At 39.2% G+C, this 13,146-nt stretch overlaps 1 protein-coding gene across 1 annotated transcript in view; it reads left to right on the top strand.

The window, feature by feature from the left end:
* LOC117270867 (clavesin-2) overlaps positions 1-13,146 on the top strand; it is a 63,010-nt gene extending 49,864 nt beyond the window's left edge. The window contains exons 3-5 of the mRNA XM_033648808.2: positions 597-707; positions 1,152-1,384; positions 4,306-13,146. Of these exons, the coding sequence (XP_033504699.1) occupies positions 597-707; positions 1,152-1,384; positions 4,306-4,399 (438 nt within the window). The 3' untranslated portion in view covers positions 4,400-13,146. The remainder of the gene's footprint in view (positions 1-596; positions 708-1,151; positions 1,385-4,305) is intronic.

Raw genomic sequence — 13,146 nt, 5'->3', positions numbered from 1 at the left:
ACATCTGGATCCAGTTGAGTGATTACTTAGGCTGCTGGATCACCAACGCACACTGTCATGTCTTTCCCCAAGAAAGGGAAATCTGGGCTCCAAAAAGAAAGGAAAGGCAAAGAAAGCAAACTGACTGAAAAAGTAATATTTCAAAAGGTACATGAGAGAGACATCGAGCAAGAGAAGCAGGGCGGGGAGCCCAGAGAGACTGCTTATGCATAGGGCCCAGAATTTAGTGCTACACCCTTGCTGACAGGGATCAGGGTTTTCCATAAATTTACTTAATTACTAAACCACATTTAATATAAACATCTGACACTATAACATCATATAAAGAGATACTGTATGTGACAGAAAATAAGGAAAACAAGACATGACTCCCTTAAACCATTATCAGCAGTGTAAACAGTTGTTGGCACATCTGTGCTGTCAGCAAGGGTAAAAGACGACCCGTTGTTGTGATCAACATGGAGCAAACATCCACCATTTCACTGTTCTACGTTTACCTCTAAAAAAAAACAAGAAAAAAAAACATGGATCACCTGAATGGGATTATCCTCGTTTGCCTCTATTTACACATATTGCTTTGTGTATTTTTCCAACAGGACAGTTTTCCTGCCAGATTTGGAGGAATCCACTTTGTGAACCAGCCCTGGTACATCCACGCTCTCTACACCGTGATACGACCCTTCCTCAAAGACAAGACCAGGAAGAGGGTGAGGCCATAAGTTATTACATCAAAGCAGCTATAATCGATATCTTTAGATTAACGACTGCTGACTGTTCACTGCCTGCTCAGCAGCAAACAGCAGGCAGACAGTGTTAGAGATGAGCTGGTAAAAAAAATTGGAGCTTTTGGCAGCTAGTAGAGACCAAGAGCAGAGCTAAAAGAGAGTGAATATTGGAATTTCGTTCATCAGTTGGACACAAACATAACTCCAAAGCAATTACCATGTTGCTCATTAACTGCTGGATGTGAACTATTTGCCAGTAAGTTCAACATCTTATCAATTTAAAAGGTGATTTCATGTCAGTGTGTTGAACGCTTATTTCCGCTGCCCCCTAGTGGTCAAAAAATTATTAAAACTTAGGCTCCCCTTTAAGCATTTTAAACCAAGTCATCAACCTTAATTGTCTTACTGTTTCCTTTCCCTTTACAGATCTTCATGCATGGCAACAACCTGAACAGCCTCCATCAGCTGATCCATCCTGAGATCTTGCCGTCGGAGCTCGGTGGGATGATGCCGCCGTACGATATGGGCACATGGGCACGAACGCTGCTGGACCATGCTTACGACGAGGAGACAGACTACTGTCCGGAGTCCTACACCCTGTCAGTACAAGACCTGGAGAGAGACCTGGAGAAAAACCTGTCCCCAAAAACAATGAAGAGGTCAGCTCAACACTTTTAACCTTTTATTACCTACAGTATGTATCAACAGAACATCCATATATTGTCAAACTAATTATGTGATTGTTGCATAATTATTGTAAACAAGTGGGATAATGATGAAGCTGCTGTGTAGATTTTATCACACTGCTTTTCCTTTCTTCTCCACTCCTCCCACTACCTGTTATCTTCTACTGAAGACAAAGAATCAATATTAATTTATTTATTTGACAGCAAAACAATAGCAAAATATAGTTAGGAGCTGTTGTGAGGAATTTCTTCAGGTATTTGCCCAGAGTTGGAATATTAATTAATAAAAGGAAACAATGAAAATAATGAATCGGATACAAACGAAACAGAAAGCTAAATGACAAAATCCTAATAATGAAAATAAAGAAATGATACAGTAAATACTTAAATCTCATATTACAAAATAAAATCAAACTATTATACTGTGTATGTTGTCATATAATTTGACATATTGCTTTTTATTATTTACTGTTATTGTTTATATAATTAGCATTGATTGTCATTTAATATTCTAGTATTTATTAACATTGAATATTAAATATTCACATGGGCCTATAGACTTTTAACACAGTAACAAGCTAATAGCCACTTGATTTTAAAAAATATATATGTATAATATAAAGTAAATCAGTTATTGGCCATCAAAACTTACATTTGTCTGTTGTTAAAAATGCTGTGAGTTTGTTTGACATTTCATGGAGAATCATTCCCCCCTATAGGCCACCACACAGTATGATTCACTGTGACAGTAAATTATCTGACCACGCTGTGACACCAGCTGACTCACTCACTCAAAATCACTTAGACAAACAACACCATGAGCTCAGGGAGCGGACTGTCACTGCAGATCAACACAATCCTGCTGCCAATTATCAATTAGAGGGCACTTATGATTTATCAGTTTTACCTGCCTTATTTAGTACTGTACTTTTTACATTTTTAAGGTACTTGTACTTTATACTTTTGTACTTTTCTGCTACTTTGTGCTCCTATTACACCTATCTCCACGAGGCCTTGCAGCAAATTTTTCTCAGTGGCTACTTGTGATATTCCAGCAAAAGAAATGCCTGCAGCCCAGAGAGCATTTTCCCCACAGATCACGACTGTAAAAGACACGTCTGTAAAACTGTTGACAGGACACCTCGAGCTGCAAACAAGGTCATTTATGAATCTTTCTATTCTTAATTTTTTGGCCATTGTGGTTTTATATTTGTAAAACTTTCCTCAAGCCCAGAAAAGCAGTTTAAAAATCTGTGACATCTTCACAATGTTAAGACCAGCAAGGAGAGACAATACTGCGCATATTCAGTGGGCCGCATACCACAGAAGTAAACCCCAGAGGCTAGAAAACTTTTTTGGCATATGCGCCAGACAAGAAACTCCATTGGAATGAATAGTCTGGTATCTAGTTATTAAAATCCACAATCTCCACACTTCATTTTTACCGCTGTGCTAGCCCTGGAGAATAAAGCAGAAAACAAAAGCTGATGTAAGCAGCAGTGGTGGGCAGAGCAGAATTTATCAAAAGAGTGGTGCAGGAACAACACATTCTCACTCCGACCTCGTCACATATTGAAGTTTAGTCATGGACTTTCCACGTCCAGATACAAAGGTACCACGGGTGCGTTGGTTGTTGACGTTCTTGGACACTGTGTCAAGTTCTGCCTGTTACATGCATTGTCTTCTTTCAAAATACACTTCCATTTTCACAGGAAATTTAACATTTACATACAGTCTCTTTCAAAACAAACACAATACGTCAGTACAACACTGCCAATTGAGGTTTTTTTCCTTCCACAACTAACGCACATGGTCAGGTTTAGGCAACAAATACACATGGTTAGGTTTAGGAAAAAAGAGCAGGATTTGGCTTTAGAATCTAACAGGATGCGAACACCACTTTCCTGGGTGAACGTCGGTTATTGTTGGATTCATCCACCACACCTCCAGCCCGCCCGCTGCGCTTGGACTTTCACCGCCTTAACTTTCGTCCTTGTCCCACCGTGTTTTCCCCTGATGTCCCCGGACGCCATTAAACTATAATGGCAACCAGGCACATACCATGCCGGCTTTAAAGGATGCCATTTTTCATTGGTGTCTGATGCCACAAGTCACTGCCTAAGCACCGGATTTTGATGACTCTGGAGTAAGACCGGGTTGGCAGGAAAGAGTCTTAAAACCCAGATATGAGTTAGCATCTTAGCACTCCCAGTTTCCTTTTCGTAAAGTCAATGGGTTTTTAGTTAGATGCTTGAAATAGGGTCTGTGGTTAACACAAAATTAAGAGACTTTAACATTTTTTTCTATGACATAAAATATGTCAGTAAATACCCGACTCCTGAATTCTAAAGCCTTCATGTTTCTTAAAAAAGATGGTTGCTAACAAGTGGCTAAGTGAGAGCTTCATGATGCCAAACCAGACCGAACACAGCCTTACAGCTTCATATGGTAGCAATGTTAAACCATGTAGTTGTGGTATTAAAGCCTGGTGTTAGCTTTTTACTTCTGGTGGTTGCATTTAAATGTTAAAAATCATAAAAAGTGGTGTTTATTTGTAAAGATTATCTTGCTTAAGTATCATAAACTAGCACAGAGCTTATTTTTTGCAGTAACCCAAAATCCAATGGCTTTTTGTTGAGGGAACCAGGACAATGTTAGCTGCCTTCTTGGCCTACAAAATAATCCCTACACCACTAACTGGGGGAAAAAATAGATCAGCTTCCAGTCCCTACATACTTTACAATGTGTCTGGCGAGGGACTTTAAGTTTATTTTCACGCTAATACAATTGGAGCCGGTCTGACCTGCATCGCAGGTCTGGTCCCAGTTTTTAGAATCTCAGAGGACCTGAAGGACATGCTGGCACTGATCATCTTCTGTTGTGTTCCCATGCAGGTCTCAGTCTGTGGTGGAACCAGGCGTCCTGAAACGACCAGACAAAGTCAAGAGTGAAGAGGACAACATGCAGCCGCTGCTCTCGCTGGACTAATCCACACATTCAATAACAGCTCGAAAGCATAATCAGTATTTACACACACAAACACACTGACTTACCTGTGCACCTACTGTAAGCGACACGCCCGCCCTGAAAACACCTTCCTCCAGAAAACGCTGCTGCTGCTGCTGTTGGATTTGTGTTTGTCTTGAACTTGAGGCAAAATCAAAATGAGCTAACGGGAGGCAGACGAACGAGCCAGACACGAGGCGGACGTTTCCTCGCAAGCAAAGGGCATCCTAAGAGCTACTGATGGTGTTCTATATTTATTTATTTAGTTATTTGTCAAGTGCCAATTCCAAAAAACTGTAAAATAACATCTTTAAACAATCCAGCCCCCTCAGTGTGGAGCAGGGAAGTAGAACAAACATAAAGAGAAAGAGTTGTGAAGGTGCCACATGCGTGTGAAAACAGTGTTTCCTACAGTAGTGTAGTATAAAGGTGAAAAACTGGAGATCATTTCTCAAAGAGGGCTCGGGGCCACAGTTCCCGAGCTGCAGTGTTTTTCTTCTTTGTACAGTAATTTGAAGAAAACAAGAAGTACAGCTCAGGATTAGTGACGATAACGAGCTTGTTCAACCTCCTGGACACAAAACTGGCAGACAGGCAGGCAGGCAGGCACTGGGTTTACTGGGAGCTTACTGGGAGGTTATGGGTGTCTTTCCTGTGAAAATAACGTCTGAACTGAACTCGACCTCGCTCCAGTTATCTCTTGGAAAAGCAAACCCCCCTTTACGCTAAGAGTGGGCTGTAGGATTTTTTTTTCTCCTCCTTTTCTGACCCATATGTTGCAGAGTACAGTATTTCTTCTGCCATTAGGAAAACACTAAGCTGCAGACTCTTTTTAAACAGTGACTCACATCATTACGTTTGGCTGAAGATGACCAAAAGATATATTTTGAGAAGTTAATAGATGTCAAGCCAGACAAATAAATAAACCTAAATTTAATTTTTATAAAAGCAGAGTAAGGAAACCCTGTCCAGTGACCTTGTGACACATTTGTTACTGTATATTTCTGGCAATAATAATCTTACATCTAAAATGGCCGAGCATCACCACAGTATCTGTTCTCAACATGTCAGTATTATAAGATTTCGAGACGCGTTAAAGGACTGCACCGTTTTTCACCATTTTTTGCATGTTTTACTATAAATCTTACTCATGATTTCAGTACATTATTGGTGTTTCATTATGCAGCTAAAAGCTATTTTAATCAGTATTAATATTAGTTTATAATCTTAACTCAAGGTCCACTTATTAGCTTTCTCCTGAGCTTTTACCATATCTAACATTTAACCATTAATTTACAGATTTGATTGAAGATCTCTGTGCTATCATGTGATTAAAAAAAGAAAAGAATTCAGTAATTCACAATTTTGCTTTTTTGTCTTCAGCGTGTTTTTCAGTAACTACATGAGGAAGTGCTCTTTGGCAGCAGACTCTTAAAGGTGCCCTGTGGAGTTCATGGCCACTAGTGGGGCTATGGAGCAATGTTGTTTTAAATGGGTTGTTTGTATCAGAGCATGTGATTCACGCTCCTACCATTAGTTTCACGTCATTCCACAAATCAGCAGTTGCAAAGCTAACACAAAAAGAGGCGTAGTAATGCACCATCAAAGGCAAAGAAGAAGACGGCTAGCTAGCAAACAATGTCGTACGCAGTGCACAACGTAAAAAATTACAAATTATCGGCTTTGCAAATGTTTTACAAGGAAGGTTCAAACCAGGTCCCCAAGAAGTGCGCCGGTATTAAAGCCTATTTGACATAATGGCCAAACCGTGTAACTACAGGTAACTATAACTTTCAAATCTGTCATTGGATGCCATTGGGCCCAAAAGAGGCTTTTTACTACAGAGTTAAGGTCTTTGCACACTGAGTCCGTTTTATCAGATGCATTTTTTCAATCCGTCATCCCAAAAAAAGTCATTACGCACAGAAACCTTTCACACTGATTCTAATGCATTTTAATGTTCTATTTATTTCAGATATTCGCAATACGTGACAAAATGAAAAGACACATTTCCACCTTTGGTTCTCCACACTTGAGTTATTTACCTGGCTGTCGCCACTCCCTCCCTGAATATTACTATCTGACCTATTGAAGGTAGCTATCTGAGTTATGAAATGATTCTGTGCGCCAAACAAGGCTTCTGACGGATGCGAAAAAAAACACAGAAACCTGTTACAAAGATTTTGATTATGGATTATCAGACTCAGTGTGTAAACATGATTCACACAACATGAAGTCGTATTTATTTTTAGACGTGCGCCAATTTCGGATGAAAACAGTTGGACTCAGTGTGCGAAATCAGTGGATAATTTATTTTCAGCATCACAACCCCTGTGAAACAACTCATGTCACTCTCTTAATTTTATCCATTCAGTCTGATGATATTTTGAAAGTCTAGTAGAGCCGCACGATTGAGTCCTTTTATCCCCATTCAAGTTAGCAGAGCGCTAAACAGGAAGTTAGCCACTTGGCCGGCAGAAATCTCCAGTGCACTTGCTCTCTGGGCCCAACGATGCAAAAGTTTCAGATAATTCTACACCTGGGAAGTTGAACTTTTTTGGCCTCATGCGCCACTGAGCAACTTCCATAGGAATGAATAGCCCTCCTTGGACACTGTATCCAGTTCTCTTTATACATCTGTGGTTCAAACAGTGTGTTTTCGGTGAGAAACACTGAATGTAAACATAACTTTTGCATGTTTACGAGAAAACTCCACAGGGCAGCTTTAAGTCTCAAACGTGAGAGCTTCCTGACAGCATGTAAACGCACCAGACCTGCAGAGTAATTTAACTTTTACAAGCTAATAAAGACACACAGTGATAAATGATCTATCTCAGGCAGTACTGAAGTTGGCAGTAGTGTGACCATGACTGGCAGTAAGTGTGCTTAAAGTGATTTGCAGTAAATAGGCTACAGAGATCCTTGTTTAGTTTTATCTCAGAAAAGCGTTATTTTACATATTTAGATTACAGTATTTTATTGTATTTACAGTATTTTATTTACATTCTGCAGTTAGACAAGCTGCTGCTGCTGCAGTGTAGATATTTAAACTGACACAAACACAACACTTCATCTGTTTGTATGCTATGCTGACTTCCCAAAAATACTTCTTCAGATGAAACTGGCACCAGCTGAAGTTGTTTGACATACCGTAGTTCAGGCTCTTCCAAATCAGCAATTCACATACAGGCTTATGTCGAGAAGTGCAAAAGGTATGACAACTGAGTGGCAGACAGGAAGACTGTGACTCTGACTGGCAGAGCAGGGCAGCAGAGGGAAAGCAAGTCAGGCTGGCAAGCAGACAGCCGAGCAGATCGCAGAAAGGCCGGCAGGCAGGAAGTGTGAGGTGGCCGGCTGCAACGAGAGCAGACAGCTGGAATGTTAAACTATCACACCAGCGTACATGACATGTCAACCCCACTTACAACAGCTCAGAGGCTCTACTCGGTGCAGAGTCGAGTTAGACTGCGGCCTCAGTGTGATCTGTCTGGTTCCACCCCGGTAGATAACTATCTGCTGCACGTGCTGGTGATATTTTTATTTAATATGTGATCAGTCAGTCCAGAGAGAGAGCAGACAGTGCCTACAGAAAACAGTCTGGGAAACTGTCTGACTGATTATAATTTTGAATTCTCATTAGTAATTGACCCTTCTCTGAGGCAATGTTCCCGAAGTCACCGTTGCTAAACCTTTCTGTTCTCCCACAGCATATGGGGAGTTTATAATGATAACAGTGTGGGGACCGCCTGTTATACCGACAACAAAACCTCAGTAATCCAAATAGTGTTCCGTTGAACTAAAAGGCCCATTGACTCATAGCCTGTTATCCCAACTCCCTAACCGAAGCACATGGCTAATTATAATGCAAGATGATGTCATTGGACCCTTCTGCTGCCAATTGTTTTTCATAGTGTAGCGAACCATGACCTGCCCTACTCTGCCTCTGAATGACTAATGCTCTTTGCTCCTTGGTTGGGTTGGTTAGGTCTAGGCCTTAGGTCTAGTCTCATAGTATGAGGGTTAGCCAGTCAGGGGCAGAGGTAGGGTGGGTCATGCCTTGACCATAGCAGAAAGAAATATCACACCAGGGCCGACCGATTGCAGGCCATGAATGTTTCTAATTGCAGGGAGAGTTTGTATTTTCAGAACAATAAGCATTTGTTTTCAAGATAATGGGCTGTCAGACAATTGGCTTTAAGTCCAGTGGGTCATTTTCCTGACTATAGGGTTTCCGAACAATGGGTCGACATAACAATGGCGTGGAACCAAGAAGAGCAGATTATTCACTTCAAGTTTGTAGCAATTTTTTAAACAAAGAAGAACAAAACAAGCGTGTCATTTCTAGCCAACGACAACCATCGATTTTGTCGATGATGAAGACTGTTGCTTGATCAGTTGGCTGAAAACTCTTTAGACAACTTTTTGATGGTTCCCCTTATTAAAATTCAAGATGAGAACCCCATAAAAATATGGTTGCATACATGATATTTTGCTAAACGCTGCATATCCCAGATAAAAAGTTGCCATCTTCAGGAGGTGATGATCCATGTGGAACACTTATACCAATGACGAAACTGCAGAGGGAAGGTTAGATAGATGATGGCAACAATGAGCAGTACTGTCACACATCCAGTTCAGGGAGTAGCGAACCCTTTATTAAGTAAGGTAAAACTTAAGCGTGTGTAGCACATCTGGTTTCATGCAACACACCTGAGTTTGCATCCTGTCTCAGACAGATTCCACTAACAAGTAACGTAGACTTTTTTTCCCTTACATTCAGCAAGTTGTTTTAGTTGCCTGACCCTTACCACATATTCAGGAGCTATAATTTTAGGATGTTTAAAACACCTTTAAATTTTTTGAGAATATTACTCCCGAACCGGGTTTTGCAGAATTATCTCGATATGATTGAATTTTCAGAGTATTGACCGCAAAAAGAATCAGCTATCTTCAATCCAAAACTTCATCAGTATCACGTCAACTCAAATGGAACTGTATTAAAACCTGTGTTGCTTCCCTTAAACATCATTAAGATTAACATTTTTGTCAACTCTTACTCATATTTTGTAATAAATGAACAAATGCTGTAACGTTTCAGCCACTTTAGACGATGATCACACATTAGAGAGGTTGTTGTACCCATTTCCGTCAGAAACTTTAGGGGAAATGTAGAACTGCCAGTTTTGTGCACATCAGAGAGACTGTAATAAACTGTGGGTCTAACGTGAAACCAGAAAATGTTCATCAAGTGTTTTAGAATGATTTCCGTGCATTAGTAGATATCTGAGGTATATTTTTCACACTTACAACACGCATACAGACAAAGAGGCCGCAAATTCAGGACTCAGTTGAGCTTTCGCAGCTTCATGTCAGTCGAGGATGTAAAGGGAAAAAACAGATGAGTACCGTAAACAGGGACACACACACACATACACACACAGCCACTGTAGATGCTTCCAGTTGTTAGGATACAAAGTTTACATGAAATAAACATCTGTATACTGCTTGAATATAGCAAAACTGACTCTCACACAGAACATCCTGCAGGTTCACTGGTTATTTTTAAGGTTAAAGTATTAGAGGTTGGTATCAGAGGCTGCTTTGTTCTGTTGTAAAACTTATTGTATGTAGAAAAACTTAAACACAGTAACACACAGGTAAAGATTTACATTTTATTACAAATATACTTTATCGGGTGACGCTTTGCGCTTTGCCACACATTTAAGATTTTTAAAATGTTTTTTTTTTCCTTTGTCAGTATTTTATTAAAGTTGCTATCTACCTTGTTTATTACACAGGTGACAGATTGGTATATGTTGTATGAATTGTAAACAGAATAATGAAGTTAGAATCTGTTTTTTTATTTTCAAGGAATTCAGCATTTCGAATGTTCTTTCCGTGTTGTTGTTACGTCTTTCCTGCTGAGCTTGGATCAAGGTGTTGCTGAATACATTTTTACAAACCTATCGTGACTGATCAGTAGTGACGTATCGATGGCTTTCACATTTTTAAAAGCCACCATGGAAGACGCCTGGAGGTCCTCAGTGATTTTCTAAAATTTTGATTCAACCTTTGCAACAAAAGTGAACACAAATGAATCATTTCTGGGCTGGTTTTGACTGGAAACGCTGCATTTCCGTCACCAATACTTAAGATTTGCATAATGTCAGATCAAAGTGAGCTAACATGGTATTTATTCAGCTAAACAACACTGTCATATTGTCATAGTTTTTCACACCAGCTTACATGATAGCAAATGTAGAGCCTGCATACTGTTTTTCTCCCATGCAAAATAAGGTCTCACAGTGACAGACAGACTGTGGAGAAACATTAAGGGAGCATGATGCTTCCATTTTTATTGACCTGCTTCACTTGTCAAAATGAACACCATACATGAGACACATGCATACGTGCGTAAGAGCCCTGACAGACAAATTTATCTACAGTTTGCAAGTGACAAACATTTGTGTAATATGATGCTGTCACTGTTGCAGTTCACCATGAGCAGTGCTCGCAAATCGCTTTTGTGAGACGGGCCCCGGTCGGCTATTTGGGGCCAGAAAATCCATATTTTCTGTGGTGAGCAAGCTGCGTGATAACCTCAAACACCTACATGTATCTATCAAACCCCCCAAAGACAGCCTGCTTTCAGCCTTAGTAATTTCATTATGTAACAGTGAGTTTGCGTCAACAAAGGCATAAGATGTGAAATTACTTTGGAGACTTCACCTTGAAAAACAGAGAGAATGTGTTGAGTTGAGTTGAGTTTTCCTGTTACTTTCAATATGGTCGGAGTGCTATTGGAGCCAGCACCTAGTGGCATATAGAGGTATTGCATCTGACAGCACTACTACGCTAATTTCTACATTCAGCTATAAGATTGTCACATGGTGTTCCAGTATTGTGCTTAACTTCAGACTAAAAGCAACACAGAAAACCTACGATTGACATACCGACCAACATGGCACACTGATCACTGAAATAAAAGTTACTAACATTCAAACTAAAACACTAAAAGTTACATACGAGACGAGCATTTCTTTAGTCTCCATCTAAATGTAGCACAAATTTAAACCAAATGCAAACAAATGTATGTTTCTTTCCACAATGGTTATGCAAATGTTTGGAGCTGAGCATATTAAAATAAGCAGTTGGTGGCACTAATTAAACTACTGCAGACGAAGACATAATGGAAGTATGGAATTTATATTTATTTTATCTATTTATTTGATGAAGGTTACAGTCTCCTCATTACTCCAGTCCACACAGATCTGTTTTTGTCTTTTGCAATTTTCTTCCATGAGAAAAAAATCACGCCCTTCATGTACATCATTAGTCTGTTTCCATTACATTTTCGCACATTTCAATTTTATTTATACACCAAATTTCCATCTCATCCAAGCGTAAAAACTTATTTGTGTTTTCTCAAGTGATTCTTTTTATCTTTTTTTGTAGTGCACAGATTTAAAATGTGCTTTAAAACAGGTGGTTGGAAACATGTTTTTTGACTGAAACTTTCTCAGCTTCTCCTGTCTGTACTGTAGCTCTAAACATGATATCCTGTCGGTGAGACGAAATTGCTTTGTGTGGGAGAAAAACAGTGAGCAGGAATTACATCTCGTCTTTGATTTGTTTTTGGATGTGCATGCTCTTTAACACATTGACTAAAATACAGTATTTAAAATGTTTACTTTTTTCATGGTATGTTTAGTTATTACTTTAAACAACTACACTCAATATTAAGGAGACTGATGGTGCCAAATATAGTCAGCAGACAGATCAGGACAGAATTTGAACACAATTAAAAAGGTAATCATGACAGATTGGCAGATTGTAGAAGACATTGCCATCAATTATAGTCATGGAAAACATGTGCAGAGACTCCTTTACCTGAGATACATGTGTTGTTTGTCTGGTTCATATATTTGGCACTTAAAGTCTATAAAAAGGGAAAAAGTTGACCTCCATGTCCAGTTTCAGTGATGTCAATGTCCTCTGAGTTTGACAGGCAAAACTAAACCACACTGATTAACATAACTTTTGTTTTTCACATTGACAGATATGTAAAACTGGCACCAATGAACATGCATTCTATAAATCAGTTAGTATTTTAATGTTTACATCAAGAGTTTTGTTCCAAAGAGAGGTAATTAAAAAAGACTCCAGCTCTGCAAATCATTTCTGACAAGGAAAAATTAATTTAATCAGTGTTTTGTTCACAATAGTGCATCATTATGGAATCAAGCTCCATCATAAGCTTTGTTAAAGTACTGCTGTCTGTCTAATGATTTATTTTCTTGGACTAAGATAATTCATTTCTCACTGACTTGGACTGATGTTTGATTTATCTCAGCCAAAGCCACCTCGTCATTACAAACCTAATGTATTGCTTCTTATCATTAAGTATATGTGCTTTGAGGATTTGGACAATGAATGAACTTCTTTGTTTTTTTAAATGATTGATAACTTCCTGAAAATGAATGCATACCTTTCTGTTGGTGATATATTTAATTAATCTTCATATCACTGTTCTTTGATTGTATAGTTACAGTAGGAGCTGTAGGGAGACCAAACTCAAAACTGAATTGTGAAGTTATCATGGAAAGCCAGTATATTATAGGAGCGAAAAAACTGTTCAGTTTAGCAGGTGTTAAATGTATAAATGTCCTCAAAGACAATTTGCTGAAATGCATCATGTAAAACGAGCAAAATAAATATGGACACATGTA

Source organism: Epinephelus lanceolatus, chromosome 13 (assembly GCF_041903045.1).
Source record: "Epinephelus lanceolatus isolate andai-2023 chromosome 13, ASM4190304v1, whole genome shotgun sequence".
Lineage (NCBI taxonomy): Eukaryota > Metazoa > Chordata > Actinopteri > Perciformes > Serranidae > Epinephelus > Epinephelus lanceolatus.
This window is presented reverse-complemented; position numbering and strand designations above follow the sequence as displayed.